The sequence below is a fragment of the Fusarium subglutinans genome (genome assembly GCF_013396075.1).
Source record: "Fusarium subglutinans strain NRRL 66333 chromosome Unknown NRRL66333_c0000027, whole genome shotgun sequence".
NCBI lineage: Eukaryota > Fungi > Ascomycota > Sordariomycetes > Hypocreales > Nectriaceae > Fusarium > Fusarium subglutinans.
Window position 1 is genome coordinate 293456 of NW_023502090.1, and position 27338 is coordinate 320793.

The following is a 27338-nucleotide window of genomic DNA, read 5'->3' on the forward strand; positions in this document are numbered from 1 at the left end:
GACAATAGAATGTGACTGTGGCTTGACCGGGGCCTTATGAGAAGGGGGTCAGACAACGTCCGCCATCACCTCGATTGAGTTGATGATGCCGATGAGCTTGTGTGCAGCAGCGAATTCCACAACTCCACGTGGGCGCTGGAAAATGTAATGAATTTGCACACTGTACTCCGTAAGGTACGGACAGAAAAAATGCTGTGGTTCGGTTGGTTGAGCGCCCGAGATTGCGCGTCGGTCTACTAATATTTTTTTGTATTAAATGTCTCACGCGCAAATCTCTACTGGACTGATTCCTAGTGTGCTTCCACACATGGTTTTCTCGTGTTGTGAGTTGTGATATGCAGAGATCAGTTCAATTTAGGGTTGGCTTGGTCTGTTAATAAACTCCCTTCTCATCTCGGGCTGTCAACTCCAAATGATCCTTGGTCACGGGCTCCTTCGATGATCTACAGATGACTCCGAGATCCTTCCTTGATGCTTATGTACTGTATTGTCATCCTGGATAAGCTTGGCTAAAAATATTGACATTCGTTCTTTAAAAGACGCAATCCTATCTGGTTTATCTCCACGGCACCTCTCTCGCCTGAGCGTCCTGGTCATCCACCCCGTTAACAACTGACATTTATGCATAAGATCGCCCTCTTCAATTTAACTTAGAGGCCATTTGACTCTAATCTATCCGTATCTAGTTATCTTATTACTGTCTTTCAATGTTACCGTCGTATTTCCCACTTCGTCCCATGTCGGCCTACTTCTCGGCTGTTGGTCTTGCTCTAATATCCCCACAAACCTTCGGCGCGTGGTGCTCTGCCTACCTTATGCCTATACATAGAATAGGCGCCAACAAAGTTATCTAGAGTTGCATCTGTCCTGTCCATATCCGTATTCTGCTATTGCATGATAGACGGAGATTGATTCCGTGAACCTTCTTTCCGCCCTGTTCTGAAATGCTCAGCCACTTTGCATAACAATTCTCTTCAACTCCCTCCACCGTCTGCGGATAGAATCGATAGACTGACTCAAATTCTCCTAGCATTCACCTGAAGCAGCCAGCATCGTTAGTTTCTTCTGGCTTCATCAAAGCAGAGGCCGATCATGGGCTATTTCCAGCTCCAGAAATACGAAATAGTGGTCCAGGGTCTCACCAGATTGGGATGTCCGTGGCCTAATCTGGCCGCAATTTAACAGGCCCTCCCCTGCAGCTTAAGTGAACAGCTGCCATTTTGGTGGTCACGTTGTTTGACACGATCTCAACTTCAGTGATTCGATTCTCTCTCTCCCGAGCATCCGCTTTGTTTGTTTCTACCGCTTCTTCTTGGCCAGCTTAGGCAAGGTTTGGCTTGGTCCATCTTGACGGTTTCGTTGCCAAGAGACTCTACATGCTCATTTAATCTCTATCCATCTCCTTATGGACCCGGATGACCAAAACTGATTCAGACGTTTTCCCAGGTTGTGGAAACTGCATCGTCTCATTACAATCTCTCCTATCAGATCGCCCGTGTAAGCCGCTTCCACCTACATGCCTCCACCATCACCACCACCGTCCAGGTTGCTTTCGCCCTACCGCTCTTGAATACGGGTCCAAGCAAGCGTTGTCTTGTTGGTATTGGCGGACGTCTCCCTGCTTGACCTGATGTTTATAGCCCAGTTCAGTCGGTAGCTGACTCTGCCTGAAACGAAACGGGTATCCCTTCGAGAAACATTTGAGAGACAGCCGACTCGGTAGCGTAATTTGCATTTCCAGCAAAGATCCCTCCGGCTCTACCGTCCGTCCTTACGCAAAGACTAATGATAGGAGTGCCTCCTGAGACGAGGCCGCCAGCGGCTCGCCTCGCTAGATTCGGTGAACTATCACTTCTTGAAACAGCTGAGTCAAATCCCCAGGCTCGGTTGTTTTCTATCAATGCCAGCAAAGCGGAGAGGCTCAGCTCCTCGGCCTATCCTGGTTTCTTCAGCTTGTGGCATGATCGCGATCCATACTAACATGCCAAGGATATTGCTGGATGTCACTTGACGGCAGACATATACATACATACCAAAAGCAAGCTAGGACATCCAATGTCATCATGTTAGAATTCGTCTTTATGCTCTTTGTTGTGGCCCTTTGTTTGTCATTCGTCTTGGTGGGTTGGTCTGCAAGGCTGGTCACATCCAATCACCAGGCCAAGGTCTAGCCTCTTCCTCCGGCCTTAAGGTGGCTCGTGTTTATGAGCCGCAGAGTATTACTATAAGTATCTCCTCCAGCAGGTCGCCGTGTGCATTCATACAGATGGCTGATACTTTTTGCATGCCGATAACTGCCCTCGCCGTGATGGTCTCGGGTTAATCGGACTTAAGTATGCGAGTGGCTTTCATATTGGCGGTCCCTCCAATCTGCTAGAGACATCCAATAACCCGCGAACTAAGACATGCATAAGTCTATTCTTTGTTCTAAGTTCTCCATCTTGGCTGGAATGGTGTGTCGATTGAGCCTCCAGGCCATGCATTTCGAGTATCTCTGTCACATTCGCAAACAGGGCTATGCGTATTTGAAGGAGTGATCGAAAGCAAAACAAGCCACGAGGCAACTCTGGAATGTGACTTGGATCTTGGTTTCATATATTGTCAGCCTCATGGGAATAGTAATGACTCTGGTTCTACTATTCATAGGTCTGTCTCTTGTCTGATCAATCATATCGCGTGGCAGTTCCTTGGCTCATGGGTTTGATGACAATACCCATGTTAGTCTGTCTTTCGAGTGAAGTTTCTTTCTACTCCGTATATTTTCCTTGATTCAGTCATCTAGTTTAGTGACTAGTCACTTTCTGTGTCCATGTTCCCCTGTGTTGTTGTACGATCTTGATGTTGGAAAGATGTAACAGCCTTGATGAAGGACTCCTACAAATGATGCTAACTGACAAGACTTATCTAGCACTCTCCAACTGTTAATGGCAATGTGGTTAAGCGACTTGGATGTCGTCTCTCGCATGTAATGCCATAATTGTTCCTGGTCCCAAGTGGCGGGTGTCCTCAAGCTAGGCATATTGCTCTTGCGTTCTACTGTTTGGAGTTTGTGCATCTATCATCCTGACTGTGTGAGCTCGCACGATGTTGTTCTTCTCCTTGTGTCTATATATCCACATGCTTCATCGCGATACACGATTATGTTAGTGGTGAATTGTTACAGCAGGTCATAGCTTTCAAGCGGTCGATTCATATCCAAATAGAATTAACAGTACAGGACTATATGTACTTACCAAACTTTACCTTGAATACACCGTCTTAGTACTCTGGTTGAAGAATATTCGCTTGTATCTAACATCAACAAGCTGTAGTCAAAGCGATACGATCAATCCGGATTCTACTATGCGTATAGGGTAGGCGCACTGACAATAGAATCAAGTGTTCCAACACGCGGCACCAGACTGTATTAAGTTTCGCCGGCAGATCTTAAGTTCGTATATGTTTGATCTTGTCGTTTACGGGGGTAGTAGGTGCACGATCCCGTTGTGATGGCCCTCCAGGGCTTCATATGCTTACATTCACTCAAGATAATTTGATTTCATATGATAGACTGAACGCTATGTCGAGAGAAAGACAACCATAAATCCGAAGCTTTGCTTCCATGACACCTATGAAGCAAACATTCAATAACATTATCTTGAAATTCAATCGTCATGCAACTTCACATATGTAGTTGAATGTCTAACCTCTGTAGTGATCTTATGCTCCCCGCACCGATCTTAACGGGCGTCCGTCCCGGCGACGGCCGGCCCCACCCAGCCACTCATGCCACTTTATTCTGGGTGATCTGGCGTCTCATTTGAGCAATTAGACCCCTGCTGCTTCAGGACTCCCAGGGTCTCTTGCTATAACTGGTTCGTTTCGCCCAGAAGCTCGTTCGATAGAGGTCCCTGGTGGAATTTATCTACGTACTAATTATCGCGAGCCATCAACTCAAGCCTCTGGAGGATTTACCTCTATCTCACTCCTTTTTAACTTCAACACTTAATCATGGCTCGTCGACAGCATTTAACACTGACCTTTATCCTGGTCCTTGGAGCCTTCTTTACCTTGTCCTATTTCTTCTCTGGACCCTCGCGCAGTATTCTTCCTAAATACCAAAATGATGTTGAACTGCCCCTGAAAGAAGCCCCTCGATCTGAGTTCGCTGCTGACCTCGGCGCTCTGCCTGCTGGTCTCCTCGATGGCAACTCTATTGCGCCTAAGCTCGAGAACGCGACGTTGAAGTTTGTTGATAGACTTTCCCCACGACTAAACGCACCACTAACACTGCTTCACAGGGCTGAACTTGGCCACGCGACGTGGAAGTTTCTCCATACGATGATGGCACGATTCCCCGATAAGCCAACCAAGGACGATCGAATGGCTCTCGAGACCTTTATGCATCTATTCGCCCGACTCTATCCTTGCGGCCAGTGTGCGGCGCATTTCCAAAAGCTTCTCGCCCAGTATCCGCCGCAGACCAGCAGCCGCAACGCAGCGGCTGGATGGCTGTGCTTCGCCCACAACATTGTCAACGAGAGGGTACACAAGCCTCTCTTTGACTGCGAAAATATTGGCGACTTTTACGACTGTGGCTGTGGTGATAAGGACAAGAAGGAGGGTGGTGCAGAAACCACAGCAGCTGCCCAGGCCGAGGGACCGGATCAGGAGCTACATAAACATTGAAGAGCTAGAACATAAAAATCCACATTAATGTACAAGTATTTCCGTAGGAGGACCACATTGAAAACAATAACAAGGTCCATAACATCATAATAATAAATGTACCAAGAAGTCGGGGTGCTGGTAGCCTGGTAGAGTCAATCCTCATCTCCATACAAAAGAGGAGATCACGTGAGAGATCACATGACCTGATAGCTGGTTGTCCGGCGCGGCTGCGCGTTCAGAGCTGCCTTGAGCTTTACTTGAGCTCCAGCCTTCCCCGAGTAGCGAGCAACGACCACGAACCATTACGAAGCACGACTCCAAAACGATCGATCAACAAACACCTTTGAAAATTCAAGATAACAACACTAAATTGTCATAATGGAGTTCGGTAACGCTGGAGTATTGAACGAGGGTGCGTTAGAGACTCTTTCGTCATAGCTTGGCCTTGTCGATATGGAAGCTTACAGATATCACTAGATGGTATCCATGTCGATATGGATCGCCTGAAGAAGGGAGAGGTCAAGTAAGTATTGAATGATACATCCTTTCATTGAGCGCAGCTTGCTAACATGCTCAAAGCCTGGGAACCTCGATGTACGTGCCTCCCTAATGATGCAAACGGCAAAGCCTAACATATCATAGTATGGCGGTTACTTTCAAGGATGGCGTTATTCTTGGTAGGTATCTCATGCCTCGAAGAAAGTGCATCTAGTAACAGTTATCCTCAGGTGCGGATTCGCGAACAACAACTGGTGCCTACATTGCGAACCGAGTGACAGACAAGTTGACGAGAGTACACGACACTATCTGGTGCTGCCGATCTGGTTCAGCTGCCGACACACAGGCTGTTGCCGACATTGTTCAGTACCAGCTCGGACTATTTGCCATGACCAATGGAAAGCCTCCCATGACACAGACTGCCGCGTCAATCTTCCAAGAGATCTGCTACGCCAACAAGGACCGACTCTCGTACGTTCCGCCAACCTATTTCAAGTCAAATCGAAACTGATACTAACAATCATCTACAGGGCTGGTCTCATCATTGCTGGTTGGGATGAGCGATTCGGTGGCCAAGTTTACTCTATCCCCCTGGGCGGTTCCCTTCACAAGCAATCGTATGCTATCGGCGGTTCAGGATCGACTTACATCTACGGTTACTGTGATGCCAACTGGCGAGAGGGTATGGAGAAGGATGATGCAGTCAACTTCGTCAAGGGAGCCTTGAGGGAGGCTATCAAGTGGGACGGTAGCTCTGGTGGTGTCATTCGTATGGTCGTCCTCACCAAGGACGGTGCAGACCGACACTTGTATCTCCCTGATACCGACTACGCCGTGCGGCACGAGTAATTGTCCTTATTGAACAGGACAAAGTGAGGAAAGGAGAAACGACTTAGCATGAGCAGTGCTACTATGAAACCCGTCATGACAAAGGGTGTGCGAAGCGGGGGAGGCCTTCCATGGGCGCCCCTAGCTGATGCTGAGGTAAAGAATGAAGAGCATATGGTCAGGCTCTTCAGAGAACAGCCAAAGATAGATGCTGGAAGCGCTGTACACTAGATAATGGGAACAAGAAAACCAATACATCTACCGACCTCATTAGGAAACAAATCAGGATCCAATATGGGAGCGGAACGGGATATGCATCGGGCCGCGATCCAAGTCCAATCCCCGCAACATGTGAAGCTGCGATTAGGTTGATAACGTGGGGTAACATTGCTTGGTTGCAAGCCGCTGGAATACGAGCCTCCATGGCGGTGCAAATCAATTCGAAACAACCCAAATGAATCGCTTTCCAAAGCAAGGCGGACATAGATAAGTGGTGGTGGCTATCTAGATTGTTCACCGCTCTTCTAGAATGAGGCTTCTAGTGATGAACGAAATTGGTGTATCAAGACTTGCAGCAGAGTGGACTCAGGGCGACAAATGAGGGACTCACGAGACTTGTGTGGTTATGCGGGAGTAGCTATTTCAGCTGAACACTTGTCATGTGCTTGAACGGCAAATGCTCTTTGGTTCAAGGCGACTGCACAATACGCCCGTGCTTTACTCTACTGACTCTGTCTTGGATCTTGTTGTATACCTGAGCGGTGAACTCTGGAGTATCTCATGATTTATATCAACCAGCGATAATAGGCCGAGACATTGATTGACGAAGATAGGGCACGTGTACATCCATGGAAATGAGAGAAGATCGCTACTGTAAGGAGCCTTTTTTTCAAGTGATCAGGGATCGTAAATTCTTTCTCCTGCATAAGACTCAATCGTGAGACTGCAGCCCCAAAAGAGGTTGCAACCGATGTCGGTGGCCCTTTGTATATATCCGGTGTGGACCCTTGCCAACGGAAAAAGACGCAGGAGAACCCTATATCAAGTTTTGTTTTCGTGAAAGTTCCAAGATGGTAGAGGGATGCTGCGTGATGAATGTGCTGAGTTCTCGTGTTGATAACGGATTTGTATAGTTGAAACGGTCAACCTGCAGATAACCGGTATTCAACATCTTGGTTGTCCACTTATTCCAAGAGGGCTTATCAATTCACAAACTACGTACCTTCGGTCGATAAGTTACCGAACGCCGAGTTGGAGGTTGTTGATGGCTGTGGTGTGAATCAGGTTGAATGATGATTTGGATGCTGAACATTCACTGATACCTTGGTAGTCAAGGGGAGGCAAGAAACCCACCACCTCTTTTCTAAGTTGGATGATGGAAATACTCATCTTACTTGTACCTTAAAATAGACTTGGTGGGGTTTTGGATACTTTTTGACATCTGAGCTTAGGGATACAAGTTTTCTTGGTTTACGTACTGAACAGGACATCAACTGTATAATAAGAATCATGATTGTTACTCTTCTTATCATATGCCTGATGAATCGAGTTGAAACTGCCAATGATCCGTTAAAGACTGAAGATCTCACTCATGTATTGCCTTTTGAGTTATCAAGTTTTAGGTCTTCATGCATGACAACTCTACGCAACCGCACCGACTTTCCTATTCCCGAAGTTGAGTTGTAGAGCCCGTTTTTCGAAGAGTTCGGCTCTTGTTGAAAATATCACCTCACTTGTTTGTTTCTCAAAGAGGAGAGTGATCACACCCACGTGCGTCGATCCTTGGCTCTGGGCTGTTTCTGGAAATGTGGAGGACTACTTCAGACTGACAAGACACAATGGCAGTCCTTGAAGCTGCCATGGAAAAGAGAAAGGATGAAATACAGAGCACGATGTCATTATTTTGTACATATCTCAGTCTTGCCTAACAAAGCCTGTCATGTCGTTGTCAAAACCCCTGATCTACAATCACTAGCATTTGTTTAGGAAGGTATGGTCCTAACGAGTAAGCAAAGCAGGAAGACACTACCTAGGTAGACAGCTTCCCTCGTACCTTCCATTAGGTACTAGGTTGGGATAGATAAGCAGAAGCGATGTATCAAGATCAAGGAGGAAGGAAGCGCTTGATGGATTCTTTCCTTGATTCAGAGTCGACTCAACAACTTTCCAACCGTTTCACTGCTCGCCAAGAGATATTAAAAATAGCCTCTCTCCTTTCCTCTTCTCCACCGACTACCTTACGCGTATCGTTGTTCCCAAGTTATTGCTGGCTTTCTTTTCCTTCTTTTTACCAAGTCTTACGTACCTCGAGACATGAATATCATATATTGAGTTGTTGGTCAACTCGTCCCCGTCTCAAACCCACTATACGGCGAGCTCGAGCCATTTCAACAGGTCCAACGTCTGACCTGGAGAGTGACCCGTGAGACCCCTACGCTAGATTCAGATCCAGACCAACCCCAGCGAACGGACCAAAAGAGCACCAAAGCCTCCAGGCCAAGCTATTTTGGTCGACCGAGCCAAAATATACCCCAAAGCCGTGTCATTCGATTCGCTGTCGTTTCTCCCCCCTGTAGTGAACGGGGCTTGAACCGAGAATTTTATAGCTGTGTTTGTCGAACCTCAGTGCTCGCTTGCGTGTCGCTTTGCTGGGCTCGGAGCTTACAGCGATTTATTGCCCACTATTTCCTAGCAGTATCTCTTTATTGGCGTGGTTATCATAACGAAAACCAACGTGGTGAGATGAACTGCTTCTAGTATTCGACATCCGAACACTTAGAAGACGCACCCACAAGTTCAAGCTTAGGAACCCTTAAGCCGCAGCCGATTTCGCATCATTTCTTCAAGGAAGTGTCAATCGACCAAAAAGCTCTGGACTTATCCTCAGCTAACGCGCTCCGGTCCGGTGGCCGCTCCTCGCCGTGTCCGTCGCCTTCTCCGGAAAACACTCCAGTCTTGGAATCACGCTTCAACATTACCTAAGACAACCAATAATCGCTTTCTATCCTTTGGTGCTTGTCACTCTTAACTTGACTTAACCTCAACCTACTCCGAATCCAAAGAGGCTCTTCGAGTATCTCCCTGAATCAACTCGCACGGTAGCTTCTTTTATATCATTACACCCATATACGCTTGCGACTCCCTTTGCCTGGTTCAAACGAAATCTGCTTTTATCTGCATAGCCTTCGGTAAGTGCGCCATATGTTTGCTTCATTTTGATGTGTTTCATGTGCCCAGTTTCATGTTTGCCTTACCATGTATTATTCCCTTGTGTACCACACATCGTCACCCTTCATCAATACATACCAGTTTGCCAAACCTGGTGAAACCCGACCAGGGAGGAAAATTGTCGCAAACACGCGGGCGCCTGGTGAATAGTCTCAGGGACCGAGTCAGCCACCCACCCTCAAGTTCTGAATGGCTGCACAATGGTGGCATGGGGTGGTGACGTCGTCGGCCTGTGCTTTCAAGACGGATGCGAATTCACAAACGCCACTACACTTGCCATGGCCGACACATCGGACATATCGTTGGACCTCCACTGGTTTCAACGACAACGACACTGCAGGTGGCGACGAGATGGACGTCCCGCCGTCCTCGTCATTTGAGCAATTGCCTATGGTATATCAGACTATACCATGCAAATCCGCATATTTCGTGCCTCGAATGACGAAAAGCCATGGGCATATCCTTTGCACATCCTCTTGACAGGATATGATCGACGACGAATGACACCTCATCCCCCACCCAACAAGAATTCATTCTCTTGATGGGACCCAGAGACAGTTAAAGTAGCCGTGGATTGCACTGGGACACCCTCGAATTGTCCAGAAAAAGAAAAGATGGCAAGCAAAGGGGAAAGGTGAACCAAAAAGCACTCAGAACCCTGAACTGTTGCAACAAGATGCACCAATCAGACTTGGGAGAAGCACCACTGAGCTGGTTCCGAGATTTTGTCGGGGAGAATGAATCGGCCTTCACCCCACCATCCCGTCGCCTCGACCACCACTCGGTACCCGCTGGCTTACCCACGAGGGGCGGGTGCTTTGCTCTGGTGCGCTATGAGGACCACTCATTAGCTGCTGAACGCCTGGGCATCCACTGGACGACGCCAGTTGCCAGTCAGTCAGGCTGACCAGGAGTCCCTCATTCTGGCTCCAGTGACTGCTCACTCAGCCTCCAAAAAGCCTCCAGCATCCACTGTCGGGCTTGTCCTTGTCCTTGTCCTGGTTCTGGTTCTGGTTCTGGTTCTTAGGCGTCTCCACCGGCCCGATCCTCTCCCCTCCTCTACTGCACGCTGTCCCCTCCATTTGCTTGATTCTTTTCGATTTCCTCAACTCGTCTTGGCTTCTGACATCGTCATCGCCTCCATTCTGCATTGCCTCGACCTTTTTCCACAGCTTGAAATCCCCAAGAAGCGATATTTATCATATACGATATTGTTTTGTGTGATATTGACGACTAATAGTTTGTTTTTATCTTGTCCTGCAGTTTAACTCGTCGTTTACGATTTCACTTTCTTCTGCGAGACCAGCGACAACAACGATACCCCTCCGTTTCTCTTAATAATAACGTTCGCTTCAATCACCCAGGAAAGTCTGCTCGACAGCGATGTTATGGCCGCTGTGATTGGCGACATCATTTCAGACACCTCATATCCTCATACCATGATTGCCAACCCCTCCCTACAACATCATCACTCACACGACTCTTCCTCTTCTTATCGATCCGGCAGCCGATCACGACGCTCCACTACCCCGCGAGCGCAGCGTACAGCAGAACTCGCCGACTTCAGCAGCAACCACAGCTCTGCGACGTGGTCACACGCGCCTGTATCTGCATCGGCTTCAGAGTCAACTTCTACTCCAGTGCCTGCGGGTCACGAAACCGCCCACGTGTCGGCCACCGGCGGAGCCTCACGCTTCCCCTCCCCGCCTCCATCTTCATCGCCCGCTGCTGCTACCGGCCCTGCTTATGCCGACGATGCAAAGAGTCCGTCTATGGCATCTGACGCGAGGGACTCTGGTCCCCTAGGTCACGCTTCCCAGCCCGGCCCAACTTCTCACAACTCTTCTGCTCAACAGCCATCTCCTGCATCCGACGACTTCCAAATACCCAACCCTTCTTTTCCTCTCTCGGGCGCATCGTCGCAAACGCCAGCACAAACTGTCATACACATCCGTGACCTAGCGCATATCCAGAGTCTGGCCAGCGCCGACCTGCTATCTGGCAATGGCGGATCCGGCATCCTCAATGACCCGCCTCTGCAGCAGATGAAGTATGAGATTAGTGGTATGCCCATAGGGGATATCATCGAGATGGTTGCTGCTTTACTAACAAAGATCACGACCACCAACGATCTGCAGCACGATGCAATGCAGCGCAATGTTGCTCATCAACAACAGGCCAATCAGTCTGGGGACAACAGCGGCAGCTCGATCTCATCGTTGAACCATTCAGTTCTCGCTTTCCACGGCAAGAATGTCCCTGCTATCACCATTCTCAGCTACCTCTCGAGAATACACAAATACTGCCCCACTACCTACGAGGTTTTCCTCAGTCTGCTGGTATACTTCGATCGTATGACCGAACGTGTCAACGATATGGTCACGAGGAATGAAGAGAACCGACGGCAAACGCGGTCACAGCAACCAAACTCAACGTCTCCTCAAGACACCCCTATGCGCGGTGAGGGCATGGATGTGGACGAGAGTGACTCGGACCTGGCAGATGACGACGACGAGGAAATGGCAGACTCGGCTCGACCAAGCCGGACAAGCAGCCATAGGGGAGCTGCTACCCCTACTGAATACAGTGGTATTGCAGCGGCGACATATTTTGTTGTTGACAGTTTCAATATACACCGTCTCATCATCTCTGGTGTGACATGCGCAAGCAAGTTCTTCTCAGATGTTTTCTACACCAATTCAAGATATGCCAAGGTATGTAGCTACGCTCTGCTCCTCCTTTCTCGATGAGATGAAACTAACGACACAATAGGTTGGTGGTCTGCCTCTGGTTGAACTGAACCACCTCGAGCTCCAATTTTTGCTCCTCAACGATTTTCGATTAGCCGTTCCAGTGGAAGATCTGGAAGCGTATGCGACTATGCTTGTCGAATTTTATGCACGAGAAGTAGTGGCCAAGCAGGGGGGAACTGGAAACACTGAGTGAATAAAGTCACCGAGTCAATGCCAGATAATGTGTTACCCTTACAGAGCTACCCGCATCTACGATGGATAAACGTTGATCGCCTGCCTTAACCGATGAATATGGGACTGACTCCGATTGCCCTGGCAACCGAATACTTCAACCGATGCGAGACACACAAGGCCGATCTCCGAAAAACAAGCAGCCATTGATCAACCTCACCACTGGTGTTTGTTCCGATTATAGCTATTGACAAAGGCCTTACGGCCCTGCTTATCCTGTATGGATAGCTTATGACGACTGAGAGGGGATGTGGAGGAAACCGAATAGCTTTTACAGGGCTGATTCCGTGAGCGGAGTAGTGTATGACTTTGTTGGACATGTGCGATGTTTGAAGGGCGGGTCGAAGGAGCGAGCAGTGGGCTGCTCAAGAAAGCTGTATTTCTTGCGTAGACTGGGGTACTTATACAGACATGGGCTACGGATATGGGTACGGGAGAGCCAACAGAGGCAACCTGTTGGTTGGAAGATGGGGTTGAGGATGTTATTTTTTTGTGGTACGCAAACATTGGAGTTGACGGTGTTTTGGTAAAGAGGCATTTGCTTACTTATACGTATATAGTAACGTAACCTGCATGACTCTCTCCTAGCGCATAGGTCTCGAACAGCGATTCCTCGATGGCCAAGTTGACTTTGAGATCCATATCAGCAAAGTATGAACTATGAATGTTGCCTATAGTCTCGTCCTCGGCGGCTCCCATGTCTCTGGGTGATCAAACTCAATAACAGAGTTCTCCATCTTGATGCCAATCTGCCACTTGGACCAACCAGGCCAGAAGTTCTCAAACTCGCCCGTCAGCTTGCCATCCTCATCACGATGCTGCTCAACGTCAAACCAGCCCAACATACACTTGGATGTAGACTGCTGTGGAACGACAGAGCACCATTGGTCAGTACCAGGCAGCTCGCCCTGACTCCCAGAGCCTTTAGGGAGCGGAGGGAAGACTAAGGTGGTGTCGAAGCCCAAATAGTTCATCCATGACGTTCGGAAGGGAAACGACGGCGCATAGCGAATGGGCTTGAAGGTGGCTTGGAAGAATGGCGTGGGATCTGGTGAGGCTGACTCAAAGCTAGTTGGGTCTGTGGGCAATGTATCGTGAGGATATACTTTGACAGTTGTCGAGCCGTTTGAGTTGTCAGTCCAGTCGAACTTGGCGAGGTGTTTGGGGACGTTCCAGTCTAGATACCCTTCGTTAGTAGGTGAAGAGAGAAGGTATCGAGAGAATGGACGTACTCTTTCTACCGTTGTAGCACGTATGTTTGTGGGAGACATAAATCCTCGTAATTTTGACACCTTGCCCTTTCACTCTCCTCCCATTCTCATTCTCTTTCTCATACCCAAAAGTCCCCGGTGCAAGAATGAGTTCATCGTAAGGTCCGACAGGAGAGTCTGTATAGCGAATAAGCTGCAGCATACTCAGACCTCCAAGAGCTTTCTGGTCTCTAGCAAAGTCAGATTGTCCTTCAAGGGGCGAGTAAGCCATGGCTGGAAGTCCTTCTTTGGCTTGTGAGGGAGATGTCCAGAATATGAAGGCGTAGATATCGCCTTTGAGGGTCCATGGTGGAGGAACCGACGGGATGTGTGAGTCTGCCATGCGGTGATATTCGAGGATGTGGATATTACAGATGATCGTGGGAGAACTGGAGAGATGCTATATACTGCTTGTGGCGTTTTGATATGACATGGCAGCTGAGATGAGGTTGCATCAGAGACAATACCAAGTCTGGGTGTCACAAGACTTGTGACCTCGGACCTGAAGGACAAAAGTGCTTGAGATGAGTCTAGCATGTCTTAGCGGGCCTATAGTCCAGTTAATTTTGGCACCTTGGCTTAAGTCGATCGGTTTTCTGGCTCCCTGAGGACTATGTGGTGCTGTGCTGTGCTGTAAAGCCACCAACTCCAAGTCTCCAACTTCCAAAGACATCAAACAACCTCGGCACTGACGAATAGGTTTCCTAGACTAGACTAGCTCAGTAAATTCAATTCAATTCAATTCAACAAAGACTTGTCAATACCTCTTCTAAACATGTCCCGTTCTACCTGTTCTTTAGCCCTAAAACCCCAATAGACTCATCTAAGAAGTGTCTATCTTGAACGAATCTCGACCATTCTTATGACTTGAACGGACAATTTCAACACGTAGTCCACTGACCTGAGTTGAATCCACAACCCTTCTGAAGTCGGCCATCACACAGAGTTGAAGCTTCTGTCGTTCCAGCAGATAATACTCGACGTCTTTGAAACTTAGGCTGGGAAGATCCCCGTATATGACCCTTTCTCTGAGTCGAGATTCGATAGGCAGTGCTGCTGTGATCACCGAGTCTGACGGGCTTGCCATGAGATTGCCAGCAAATGGGATACCGCCGACATAATGGGAGGCTTGCTCACCACAGTCGGTAGGCAGCTGTCCCAGGTAGAAGTAGATGGTGTAGGGGCCGGGAAATGCCCCCATATTTACCAGGACCGCGATAGTCCATTTGATCGTGTAGTCTGTCGAAGAAATTCCGCCTGCCATCATAATATCCGTGCTCGCCTGAAGACCGACCGCAGCTGAACCTCCCCACCATTCGCTCACCTTCTTTTGTAAGTCTTGCCGGACATCTTCCTTCTGTTTCCCCGTGAGATCAGTGTCAGCATACGTGTATCCGAAAGCTTCAGTTGTCCTGGCTGAGTCTGAGTTCCAGAAGGTGCCGTCAAGAGACGCAAAGAACGGAGTCAACGGAGACTGAGAGTCTTGCATCTCCCCCTTGAGAGTGGTGAAACTGTTTTCACCCGCCGGCATCGGAGTGACCCATGAGTACGGGTTGAGAGCTTGCCATATGGCAACTACTCGATCTGTCATGGTATGGTGAAGTAGGAACAGTGGATCGAACGAAGACAAAGGGACATATGTCATGTGTCCTCCAAGGCCGCCGTCGGTATGAATAATGTCGTGAACAGATTCGATCGAGTCTGCTGTCGACAAATTCTGCGTAGCACCCCACGCCTTAGTCCCGAAGCTGTTGAAGTCCTTGTAACTAGTCAGGAGCTCATAGAGGCGCCGTTGTATCTCTGGAAGTCTCGATAGTAGCGCAGCATTGACCTTTTCGTTGTCAGATGGCGGGTCGGTTTCACTCTCAGATACGTTGGGGGCTCTCTTGGTCTCGTCCCAGTCTCTCAGCTAATTGACAGTCAACGGCGGGTTCTTTTGCAACGTGGGGACACTCACTGGACTCCAAATCATAGCAGTTGCGTTCTTTGGATGAAACCTGTACGAGTAGAGAGGGTTGCGTATCTCCTGAACACCTCGAGGGCCCCACTGGGAGATGGTCGCATTCCAGAATACATCAGGAAAATGTGATTCTCCTTCAGGGGGAGGCATTGCCCAGTCCCAATATGGCATTCGGAAGTCGCGTGCAGCATCTATATATGTTTGCCGATCGGTCCCGTTAGGAAACATGCCGGCAATGACATTGGCCATTCGATATAGCTCTTGCTATTCCATCTTGTTAGCAGAAGGAAGCATGAGGAATAACAGGTCTCCCCTTACCTCAAAGAGAGCTAGATACGGCCGGTGCCACACTGGGAAGAGAACGGAACTGTGAGCGCAATAACCAGACTGGTTTGCTCCTGGGGCTGCCTCAACACCATTCCATGCCTCGAAGGGAACTCCGTGAATCCCTGAACAGACAAAGGTATCAGTAAGGCCTCCTCACAACGTTTTATCTGAGACAGTGTCACGTACCAGCGATCTTGTACCACGAAGCAGGGTCGTCCTGACTGACATCCTGGAACATACTCATGGAGAGTATGAACAAGTCCCATTTGTATCGATCGGCCTTCATCTGTCGTATCTCGAGCCTCAGTGGTGTAGTGCCATTGCGAGTCTGAGGCAAAGCCTTGACGACGATTGGCGCATCGGGGTCTTGTCTGCGTGTGAGCGAGTCGATATCAACGCCACCGTAGTTGTAGCTCTGCGCTGTGACGGCAGCGAAGAGCAGCCAAGCGAGGATGATACGCATGGTGCTGATGCGGATGTAAAGGCGTAGATGGCCCAAGTTTGGGTAGGTAGGTACCTCAGTAGGTCGGTATGCCTAAGTTGAGTACCTTAGAGAGATTAGGTAAGTTGAAGCAAGGCTTTATCTTCCTATGGAAGGGGAGGTGCAATCTTTGTCGGCTGCTGCACCTGTTGGGCAGGTCCAGCTATAGATGGGCCTAGGTACCTTGCTCGATATATAAATTATGTCTTGCCTAAGGCATTGAAGAGACTCGATATGACCTCGACAAAAGACTAAACTAAACAAACAAACACCAAGTCAAGTCAAGTCAAGTCCAGCCTAGCCATGGTTATATAAACAACCCAATGCTGTGGTGACTGACTGTGTGCTATCGCTGTTCGTTGCACCACTTCAAGCTTCTAACCTTGCTCCAGATATACCAGGGAAACACTGCCCTCCTCTATATCCTCCACTAAAACTCTCTATCTCTCTCTCTGTGTGTGTGCAATGTTATTGTCATATGCTACAAAGGATCCACGTTGTTGTGTACCTCCTGTTCTGTTCTCAGCCAAAGAGACAGACAGTAGCAGATGGACGGAATCACAGAGCGGCTTGTTACATTTTCCCCTCTTGGATCACAAACACTCCTTTCATCTTCCAACAACAGCTGTCTCCCCAGCTGCCATTCGTCGATAGTCTCGGCTACTCGCAGCCGCCTTATTCTTTTCGTATCACTTGGTTTCCAGGCCAAGGCACACGGCAACCGATTGTCCACGTTCCCAGGCTCCATTTGCTCGGCGCTGCCCGATGCCGAGGTGCCGCGGATTTGTATCAGTATGTGTGTGTAGCTGCCGTCACTGGTGTCATCTGCTTATCAAGCAGAAATATCTGGTGTTGATGGCTGGGTCTAAGTATGATGTCGAGTAAAGTCGGTGAAGACATCTCGATAATTGTCCGTGAGTAAGATATCAGAAGGCATCAATGATGATATTTCGTCTGCTAGGAGAAAAAAAAAAAGCACTTGCAAGTTCTAAAAGGTATTGTCAAGTCATACTCGTATTAACATGATGCACTATTGTGAATGTACAGGGCCGCCGCCATATAAACAGCTCAAAGGAAAAACAACAAATCATCAGCACAATGTATCCCTCTATTTTCCAACCCGAACGCCATCTAATGCCATAGGTCTCATCGGACCCTTCCGAGGCTCATCGCCACGGTCCACACGGTACTTGAGCTTGACACCCATCGCAGCAAGCTCAACATCAAGGAACTTGAGCGCACCAGGGACAACAACCTGCGTAGTGTGGTCACCTCCGACCCACGAGTTACCGTGACCGTCCTCCCAAATCTCACCCTGGATCTCGGTAAGGTCGATGCCCTCCGCGTCGTCCAGCTTCACCGCACAGGCACGGCATCGTACGATGCTCGCGGCCTTCTTCTTGCCCGGCGCAAACTGTGACACTGTTGGCTGCACAGAGAGGAACGAACCACATCGGCGGCAGATCCACGATTTCGAGTAGTCAGAGCAGTTGAGCAAACGATCTTGAAGCAGGAAAGCAGTTCCGTGTGCCAGCAGAGCATCACGCTCCATTTCTCCCACACGAATACCACCACCCCTCTTTCGGCCCTTAATGGGCTGACCGGTCGTAGGGACGACTGGACCCGTGGTTCGTACCTGGTACTTGTCGTTCACCATGTGTCGCAGTCGCTGGTAGTAGACGACTCCGATGTAAATGTCAGCTGCGAGCTCCTCTCCAGTGATGCCCGAGTACATGGGCTCATTGCCGTGGTAGTTGTACCCAGCCTTCATCAGCTGGTGGCCAAAGTAATCTCCTGCCGTGTTCTCTTCGTCAAACTTGAACGGCGTCGAGTCTTGCGCAAGGCCATGAAGCGCGCCAGCCTTGCCTGCCAGCGACTCCACAAACATGCCTATCGTCATACGAGAAGGGAAAGCGTGGGGGTTAATAATAATATCGGGGGAAATGCCAGTCTCAGAAAAGGGGAGGTCCATCGTCGGCCACTTTTGCGAGGCGACACCCTTCTGTCCGTGACGAGAAGAGAACTTGTCACCAATGATGGGCGATCGGGGAATACGGAACTTGACGGAGATTGTTTGCAGAGGCTCGTTACCTGAGTCGGCTCCGATCAGGCGGACTTCTTCGACAAACCCGTTCTCCGAATCCTTGTACTTCTCGTAGTGAGTGATGCCATCGAGGTTCACCAGTTTGCCGTTGTAGTCGGGAGTCACGGTGTGCCAGGCACAGATGACGTCTCCCTCTTGAATCAGACGACCAACATGAGGCAGACCATCGTCATCCAGCATGCCCTGGTACTGAGCGCTCACGTAACTGTGCGGGGCAAAGCCAAAGGCCTTGGTGACACTCTTGGTGGCCTTGGTTCGAGAGTCGTCCTTGAGTGAGATCTTCTTCGTCTTGTAGATTGTACCATGGCCAAAGCCTCGCTCGTGAGCACTCTTGTTGAGAATCATAGCGTCATCCATGTCGTATCCGGTATAAGAAATGACAGCAACAACTGCGTTCATGCCGTTGGGGAAGTTGTCGAAGCCATATGTGTTGTGAAGAGGTGCTCGCACAATGGGTGTTTGACCAGTTTGGATGCGATAAGACTTGTTATCGGTTCGGTAGCGGATGGCAGCGCCAGGAGTTCCCATAGTTTGCTTACCCATCTGACACTGGTACATGTTTCGGGGAGACTGGTTGAAATCGGAAAAGGGAGTCATGTTGGCGAGAATCGAGAGCATGTTTGTAGGATCGAACTCGACATGTGTTGACTTGCCAGACTCGATTTCCTGAGGCACAACAGCAATAGACATGTAAGGCTGCTCATAAGGACCAACCCAATCCTCCTTCTGAAGAGGAAGATATTTGACAGGTCGCACCATTCTTGCGGGTGTTGATGTCATGTAAATACCCGGATAAGATCCACCCCTGGATGGAGGAACGTAACCAATTTCAAGTTGAAGAGGAACCCCATGAGTACCCTCAACTTTCCAGTATCGGAAGCAGTCCGCAATTCTGACAGACTCCTTGGGGGTACAGAAACCAAGAATCTTGCCATCAAGCATGACAACGACATTCTCTTCAGTCGAGGCCGAGGAAACGTCAACAATTCCGAGCTCCTGAGCGAGAGAAGCAATGTGAGACACATCGACGTAGTCAGTCATGATCTTACACTTGTGCGCAAGATGGTTAAGAAGACCGCAAGGAGCACCATCAGGGGTGTGGACAGGACACATAAAGCCCCACGATTCTGGGAGCAGCTTTCGGACGGCCGTAGTCTTCAGTTGGGCGAAGAAGGCACCACGATGCACCATGCGGAAATGACTGATGAAACGTAAGAAGTTGAGCTTCTCAGCTACGACTGTGAAACCGGCTGTTTGTTGCAAATCAAGACCTGAGGCACTCTGCAAGTTACCCGTTGATAGGAAGTATTCGAGAGCATTTCCAAGGTTCTCGTTGGCTTTGCGGAAAATGTTGTTAGGGAATTCCTTGCGGAAGTCCTCGGAGGTGAAGGCAACGCCGGGGTTCCTTCGAAGGTAATCACGCAAAGATGCCCGGACGTTGACGCTGAGGAACTCATCGAGTCTCTCCTTGAGGATCTGCCCATACAAGAAACCACCAAGCAAGATCTCCTGGTTCTGGACGGCATCGGGGTTGTCGACAGCACAGTCACCAGCAACAAGCGCGTAAAGCTTTCGGATCATGAAGAGAAGCAGCTTAAACTTCTCCTTATCCTGCTCTTCAGTAACATCAACATTTCCAAGGTGAACCAAGACAATTCTTCGCAAGAACTCGGTTCCAACCTCGAGGTTAGTCATGGTGTCCGGCACTCCCATAACAACTCGGAACTTCTCGCCCAGGTATGCTCTTGTATCCGACTTGCTGTAGAGGTTGTATGACTTGTACGTCCGTAGAAGCAGCTCGATTCGGTGTGTCAAGAAGGTGTTCTCGGTGGACTTGGAGCCAGCCGGACCAACCAATCCCTCGAAGATTTCGCGATCATTGGTCTCGACCAATGCCTTGAGGATCATCATGACGGGAACAAGGTATTCGTTCTTGCGCCATGAGAAACGGAAGGTCATGTTTCCGTCGCTGAGGTAGTGGAGGACGTTGGTCTGAGAGGTTTCGTCGGGGCGAACTGCACGGAGAATGATACCGTAGGGAGTGTAACCAGGGCCACGATTCTGGAAACTAGGTCGGTTGATAGCCATGGGGAAGTTTCGCTTGTTCAGCTGCAGCATTCGAATAATCTTCTCAATACCGTTCACGACAAAGTATCCTCCAAGCTCCTCGGATTCTTCCTTTCTCTCGACAAGGAGCGCGGGCGAGTTGTTCTCAAGATGACATCGATTCGACTGGTACATGTGAGTAAACCCCCCGAAAAGCAGAAATTGGTATGCAAACCTTGATCATGACAGGTACTTGGCCAAACTCTCGAGTAAATTCAACTGGATCTCCGCCGTTGATGCGGTACTCGAGAGTGGCCGAGAGCCTTCCTCGATATGTTACATGGCGTTCTCTGCACTCGGCGGGGAAAACCTGACGGTTCCGGGCCATCTTATTGGAAGGGGGCACCTGAGGCTTCTGAAGGAAGACGTCTTTGTATCTAATAGTGAGGCGATTCTTGCCATCTGGCGAAGCTCGATCGTCGCCATCGAGGTATGTTCTGGCGCCAATGTCGGCTATACCATGCGCCAGCAGGCCTGGCTTGCCATCGTCGCGAAACAAGCCATTGAAGGACTCGAGATGAGGGTCGACGGCTAATTGGAGAGCGGGATAGGCAGTGTGATCCTTGGGAGGGTTTCGGAAAAGGTCCTCTCGGCGCAGGGTGTGGAACTGGTGATCCCACTCGGTTTCGGTGGCCGAGGGTGCCATGATGACTGGTACTCTAGAGAATGACCTAGAGCTTCAAGAATGGCGAGACTCGGTGTGATGTCTTCTGAGGGATGGCAGTAATTCCAAAATAAACGGTAGTAGAGTCAATCGCAGTAGAAGAAAACATTCGAAGAATCTTGCCAGCCGCTGTGAACAATGAGAAGCGGCAAATATATTGGTAAGACCGCTCGCAATCGCAAAGATTGAGGCTATCGCAGCGCAGAAAAAAAAAGTTCCCAGCCAGAAAAAAAAAGTCAAAGCTAAGCTTAGTCATTGACGTTATCTTATCAGAGGTGGGGTGGTGAGCCAACCGAATGAGGAGCAAGCATCAGCGAATGCGGAACTGGTTCTGTCAATCAATCAATCAAGCGATTTAGGTGTAACATATGAATTCGGCGGCATGAGTGGTTAAAACGGTTGATTGCATTCATAATTAAACACGGAAACATAAATTTCAAGGCCGGTTAAGTTAAATGAAACACCCTCAGTGTATCAGTATAGCGAATAGCCCGGCCCTCTTATCCTTGCGGAACCAAGCTCCCACAGAGGCAGCATCGCGAGCGAGAAGATTACATCGTTCCAGGATTTTTAGCTGGAGGCGATAATAGACGAGAATGATGACGAATTATCTACCGTTTCCCAAGTCACAAGGCATGCTTAGCAAAGAAAGTTGGCCCCTTTGTGTTGCCAATCACCGCTCCTGGAGCATGAAGGCCTAAAGCTGGTGCCTGGGAAATAATTTAGGTACGACGCTGACTGTGTAAGTCGAAGATGGGGGTTAGGACGAGGTTTGCAACTCGAAAGGTGGTCACGATTCGGCCTTTTTTTTGCCAGTAACAAGGGCGGTGATGGAGAGGCCGGAGGTACTGAAGGCCACTGAAAGTGCACTATCAGCTACTAATGTAGTTATCTCCGGTGGCGCAGAGACAAGCACCAGACATATGAACATGAAGCACGCCAGACACTCCGGAGTCATACTGGGCTGCCACCTCCTTGAGGAATAAGGATGACGAGACGTACTTTGTCTTGCAGCCCAAAAGCGAAAGCTTCCCAATTACTACACGAATAAGAGCTGGGGTTACAAGCCTCGAATGCGATGCTTGCAGCAACTGCAGCCCAACCTGCATTGCAGTACATACAAACATACAGGTACCATGTCCAGGATTTAGGTATTAAGGTATTGAATGATGGTCCTAGAGATAAACGCTTTGGTGAGACCTCGGCTGGTTTTAACCAACTTCACTTGATTTGCAGGCAAGAGTCCAACGCGCTGTACTTGGTCTTGGTCCATCAACTCTCTGTGCACATTCTGGAGAAGAGAGTACTTTCACCCTACGATCTTCTCTGCATATCTTCCTATCTTCACAGCTACAGCTCCTCCTTGAATCATCTCGATGTCAAGGTGACCTTGGGGTCATCAGATATCACGACTCCGCTACCATAAGTGCCGTTGTGCAGGGCAGCGATTTATGTGTGGCTCACCTCACACCCGGCAGCAACTTTCCTCTTGCAACCCTTCAAAAACAAAAGATATAATCGAGCTGAATTATAATACTACACTCAACAAAGGTTTGTAGTTTCGAGGCAGCGGATATCCTTGATCTGCAGGTCGTCCAACAGCTTGACTCATCGTCCCGTTATCAACAACGCACGCCTTATTACTTGGTACTTGTGGCTGTCCGTGGGTGTTATTGCAGCACAACGTTGAAGCACCTCAAACCGCCCGTATTTGAAACTCCATTGCACGATCCAGAGGGAGCTGCATTGCCCAGGAGATCTCTTATACGCTTTCAAGGCCCATAACCACAAGTCGAGCTCGACCTGGTCAGTTGAGGACCTCGATCAGATCCAGTATTGATCGCCCACCTCGCAGTCTACATACGTCTACTTAACTCATCGGGTGGGTTTGTTTGCCGGCTCCCGTTCTCTCAAGACCCTGCAGCTAACCGTGAAGCACTTTGATTTTAGGAGGAAAAGTCAAGAGAATCGTAATATTCAACTCAATCGTCTATTCACCAGCCCATCGTTCGCCAACCGCTCTGCCTTGCATCGACAAGGACCCTGCGAACAAAATACAAAGACACAGCAGCGCTCGTTAGGCGCCCTCACAGAAGCCCTTGACTTTGAGCACTGACGTCGACACAGTCCTGGTCTCCTAAAGCCCTGCGTGCCCTGGTCGATCATCGCTCCACTCAAGCAAGCTCTCCTCTGCTCAAGCGAATGAAACGCCGCAGCGCCTAGCCCACACTGCTGCCACCTCTGGCTGGGCCAGGTGATTGAAGATTGGAATGTCACAACACCCCGCGACGACTTGCAGTCCCCAATCACTACCTTTTGGCGCTCCCGCTCACTGCTCATCCCTGCACGAGCTCTACCTTGCCTTAGGCCTCCCGACCTGACCTGACCTGACCTGACCTGGAGCTCGAGCTCTCCTACTGCCATCGAAACATACCCTGGGTTAGTTAGCTTACCCTGGGTAGCTAGCAGTGGCATAGCTGCCGGTCTCACGGCTGCCAAGTACCTCGACCTGCGTTGAGTTTGATATTCGCGCTTATCCGTACACTCGACTTAACCATCTACAGCCCCAAATCTTTCTCGGTAACCTCTCTGGGCTCCTTTGGCGCTGCATCTGCGCTAAAAGCTACGCTACTTGCGCCGCCAGGCACGGGTCGTTCCCACCACTTCCCCATCCCTTGCCCCCTCGAGGCCCCAAAGGCTCGTGCCCGTTGGTGGTCTCGCTGGTGTCTTTTGGGTGCCCTTTCTGGCGTCTCTAGGTGTTGACTGTCTCGGCCGTCATCTCGTCCCAGGTGGGGCCCTTTTTTTGTGCCTCCGCCTAGGCGTCACCTGTGCCAATCTAGGTACTGCTCCTCCGTCGTTGCACCACGAGCCTCTCCTCCTTCACTATTTCCATCGCCGCTCGAACCCGCCTCCGACTCCGACGCCGACCTTGTTCCAAACGCCTAGACGCTGGCGCGCACAACTTTGCAGGTGCAGATGTTACTTGTCGCCTGTCACCGTCATACAAGTCGCTTTTCCTGAACCGCCATCCTGCTGCTCCTCTCGCTTCTGTCACCTTGGACCACGACCCTGCATCTGAGCACCAACAAGAAATTGTCCGCCCATAAAACACCCCGCCCACCACATCTTCTACCGTCTTTCGCGAAACCGAGACATTTTGTGTTTTTCTGTCAAAGAGGAGAAGCTTTCAAAAGAAACGGCATTTCTCTCGTTCGTCTTTGCGACAAGCTGCAGCGTTCTTCCAATCAGCACCCCCGCCTTCACCCGACCGCCTACCGCAGCCCGACCAACGTTTTTCGTGACCCGATAGCAAACATGGCAGGGTTATTCCAAAGGGTCTACAATTGGCTCATGCGCATGTTCTGGTAAGTAGCCATAATCGTGAGGTTGCTTCCACGGAAACCAACAGAAAACTCGGGTTCATTCGCGACTGCTGTTCTTCACAGGTGCCGCAGCTTTTGAACGCACATGCTGATAATGACTCCCAGGGCGATGGAAATGGAAGTGACGATGGTTGGTTTGCAAAATGCTGGAAAGACATCGTTATTACGAGTTCTCGCTGTAGGTTCCGACACGTCGTTTTTTTTGCTTGACCGCTTGTAGCTGACTGTCGCGCTTGTAGGGCGGTGAATTCACTCTCGAGTAAGCGCTTCCCAATACTGGCTCTTGCCATGAATCTCCTCGATCTCGCTGCAGCCTGTCCGAACATATCAACTGTGTCATGTGGTCTCAGTGCTAACCCCAGATGATAGCTCCATCCCCACCGTTGGTTTCAACATGAAAAAGGTACAGCGCGGACATGTTACCTTGAAGTGTTGGGATATTGGCGGCCAGCCCCGGTTCCGAACCATGTGGGAAAGATATTGTCGAGGCGTAAGCGCCATCGTCTTTATCGTGGATATTGCCGATACACCATTGATTCCCCAAGCGAAGGAAGAGCTCCATGATCTCATGAGCCGCAAGTCGCTTGAGGGTATACCACTTCTCATCCTGGGGAATAAGTCTGATCTTCCGGACAAGCTTTCGGTGGATGAGTTGATTGACGAGCTAGACCTGAAGAGCATACGTGGTCGTGAGGTGTGCTGCTATGGTATCAGCGCGAAAGAAGAGACAAACCTTGACGCAGTAGTCGAGTTTCTAATGAAGTATGCCACGCGACCATAATCAGCGCCATAACTCGCTGGTGTGGTGGCTGTAACACTCGCTTTGGGATGTTTCCACGCCCTCTGACTCAAGGAGGTAACAAGCGCACAAGTCTGTGCTAGTTGTTCCAATGACTGCCAGACAAAGGCTTCTTTGCTTGCGTCTCAGGCCAACAACAGAGCACAAGACTGGCTTATGACAAGCGAGTGAAAAGACCAAGGGTAAACATATATAAATTCCTCTCTCACGAGCTCATGGTTTTTCCAGGTATCTGTTGGCCCATACGCAGCTTTTATCGGGGTTTCGAAGACTTCTTCGCTGTTCTCATGTCGCCACTAACCAGGTCCTGGAAAAACCATGACACTTTTCTTTGTTAATGGACGGAGCATAATATTGCATAGTGGGAAGAAATCCAGCACTGGCTAGACAGGAGAAAAGGTCTTTTCCCAAGGGATGCCGTTTTTGTATATGGAATTGGCGCTCGCCAGTCCTCACTGTTTCTTTTTGTTATTCACTGGGGGCCTAGGCGCTGTTGCCATTGTTGATGGCGCTGTTGTTTCTGCTGCTGTTGACGATGATGACGATATGATTCTTGGATGTTGTTTTTCTGCTTGGAACATACTTTGATCGAGTAAAGCATGGGCAGTTGTCGGCCACAGCTTGTATAAGTAACCTGCGAGCGGCTGACTAGAAACGGCTGATGACTGAATGATTATGTCGTTATGAAAATGTTCGTTCAGTTTTTAAGCCTGGTAGTTGATGGGAAGACGCGTATGTTTATAGACAAGGGAACCAGATCCAGAACGAGTTTCGAGTTTCAAGGTATGACTGAGTTTTGCTTTGTTAGTGAAAAAGAGTGGCAAGAGATGGACTCTTTCGGAGTTGTATCGCCTAAACCCGCATTGGTTGAGAGGAGAATGAGCGACTTTAATAGGCATTGAATGGATTTTCAACACTTGACTGTTTGTTGGAAAGAATCGAATGTCCCAGATGACATGGGTCGAGTTGTCAATGTGAGGCGGAGAAAGTCCAGGTGATGCTTGGGTGTGGATACTTATCAACACCCATTTTCACAGCCAAGACACTTTTTTTTCAATAGAAAAAAGCCCAACAAGTAAACCAGAAGCTGTAGAGTATCGCCAAATTCTAAAACAAACAGAGAGAATGAAACCTGCAGTTCAAGAAAGTACGAAAGAAGAGAGGTGAGGGAGGGGGTTGTTGATGAGGGAAACTCTAGGAGGCTACACACGGACCACTTGATGCGTTGGCCAACTCATCGCTGCAGTTGACAAGCGCCGCACGCCAGTTTTGCAGTGGCTCATCGCCCTGTCAATCCCGCCTCGCATCACGCAGCGCATCGCGTTCCCGCCCGCACCCACACCCCGGCCGAGCGAACGAACTGGTGAGGATCTGAGGTGCAGCAGGGAAGGATATCGTGGGTGCCTCTGACTGGGTGTTGTCGTTTTCTTGAACGGCCAGGTGCTTCCGATGAACGGGTCCCTTTCCTAGATGGTCGCTTCCATGTCTCTAAGCCTTATAGGTGTGAGTTATTTCCGAGGCCAATGGAGGAAAGAAAACTTGGGACCTTGATCTTAGATGACAAAAAGATTTATGTAACTTGGCATAAGCTTAGGATACCTTCTGTTGAGTTTATTCTGATGTCCTAGATCAAGATCTGATGTCTTCCTGCTCCCTGAGGCGAGGGATGTCTATTCCCTGAAAGTATTGTCTCTTTCTAAGCCGGGGTGATCTATCGTGCTGCAGCTTGTTGCTCGAGAGATCGTTGTTGATGGGTGAGGAAGTAAGGACAGCCTATACGAATAGAACAGATAGTGATAAAGTCTGGCCTGGAGCAAGTCTGGGTGACATTCAGCTTTGATAATTTGAAAGGGATGAGCGATTGCGCTGAGGTCATACTGCACACTCGGACAGCCCTCGGGAGCTCCGATCAGACGGGGACGGCGGTGAACGGAGGCGGAGCGGAGGGCTCTATCGGTACGGGGGTGGAGACGGGGTGGTGAGATGGTTCAAACAGCGCAACTGAACGTCCTGTAAGATGTCAGTGAGCCTCAATGGATAGAATTGGGAGGCGTATTGGCATATGGTCCGAATAGA

General features: G+C 49.4%; 7 protein-coding genes across 7 annotated transcripts; 4 read left to right on the forward strand and 3 right to left on the reverse strand.

Moving 5' to 3' along the window:
* Positions 1-3990: 3990 nt before the first annotated feature.
* Positions 3991-4668, forward strand: FSUBG_3130 (Erv1p; the record flags this gene model as incomplete). Its single annotated transcript, XM_036680979.1, has 2 exons — positions 3991-4226; positions 4281-4668. 2 exons carry the CDS (start codon positions 3991-3993, stop codon positions 4666-4668), a joined length of 624 nt encoding a protein of 207 aa, XP_036541378.1.
* Positions 4669-5028: 360 nt separating this feature from the next.
* Positions 5029-5997, forward strand: FSUBG_3131 (PRE3-20S proteasome subunit (beta1); the record flags this gene model as incomplete). Its single annotated transcript, XM_036680980.1, has 6 exons — positions 5029-5062; positions 5128-5173; positions 5230-5244; positions 5293-5327; positions 5379-5619; positions 5679-5997. 6 exons carry the CDS (start codon positions 5029-5031, stop codon positions 5995-5997), a joined length of 690 nt encoding a protein of 229 aa, XP_036541379.1.
* Positions 5998-9880: 3883 nt separating this feature from the next.
* Positions 9881-12150, forward strand: FSUBG_3132 (PHO85 cyclin-6; the record flags this gene model as incomplete). Its single annotated transcript, XM_036680981.1, has 4 exons — positions 9881-10097; positions 10153-10223; positions 10569-11918; positions 11977-12150. 4 exons carry the CDS (start codon positions 9881-9883, stop codon positions 12148-12150), a joined length of 1812 nt encoding a protein of 603 aa, XP_036541380.1.
* A 709-nt stretch (positions 12151-12859) lies between these two features.
* FSUBG_3133 (uncharacterized protein) lies at positions 12860-13781 on the reverse strand (the record flags this gene model as incomplete). The annotated part of the gene is made up of 2 exons (XM_036680982.1): positions 12860-13365; positions 13421-13781. 2 exons carry the CDS (start codon positions 13779-13781, stop codon positions 12860-12862), a joined length of 867 nt encoding a protein of 288 aa, XP_036541381.1.
* Positions 13782-14261: 480 nt separating this feature from the next.
* On the reverse strand, positions 14262-16188 carry FSUBG_3134 (tyrosinase precursor (monophenol monooxygenase); the record flags this gene model as incomplete). The annotated part of the gene is made up of 4 exons (XM_036680983.1): positions 14262-15347; positions 15396-15662; positions 15717-15847; positions 15912-16188. The coding sequence occupies 4 exons, from the start codon at positions 16186-16188 to the stop codon at positions 14262-14264; spliced, it is 1761 nt and encodes a 586-aa protein (XP_036541382.1).
* A 1126-nt stretch (positions 16189-17314) lies between these two features.
* On the reverse strand, positions 17315-21062 carry FSUBG_3135 (DNA-directed RNA polymerase I subunit RPA2; the record flags this gene model as incomplete). Its single annotated transcript, XM_036680984.1, has 2 exons — positions 17315-20542; positions 20592-21062. 2 exons carry the CDS (start codon positions 21060-21062, stop codon positions 17315-17317), a joined length of 3699 nt encoding a protein of 1232 aa, XP_036541383.1.
* Positions 21063-24395: 3333 nt separating this feature from the next.
* Positions 24396-25244, forward strand: FSUBG_3136 (uncharacterized protein; the record flags this gene model as incomplete). Its single annotated transcript, XM_036680985.1, has 4 exons — positions 24396-24445; positions 24569-24641; positions 24703-24722; positions 24833-25244. The coding sequence occupies 4 exons, from the start codon at positions 24396-24398 to the stop codon at positions 25242-25244; spliced, it is 555 nt and encodes a 184-aa protein (XP_036541384.1).
* Between the last annotated feature and the right edge of the window lie 2094 nt (positions 25245-27338).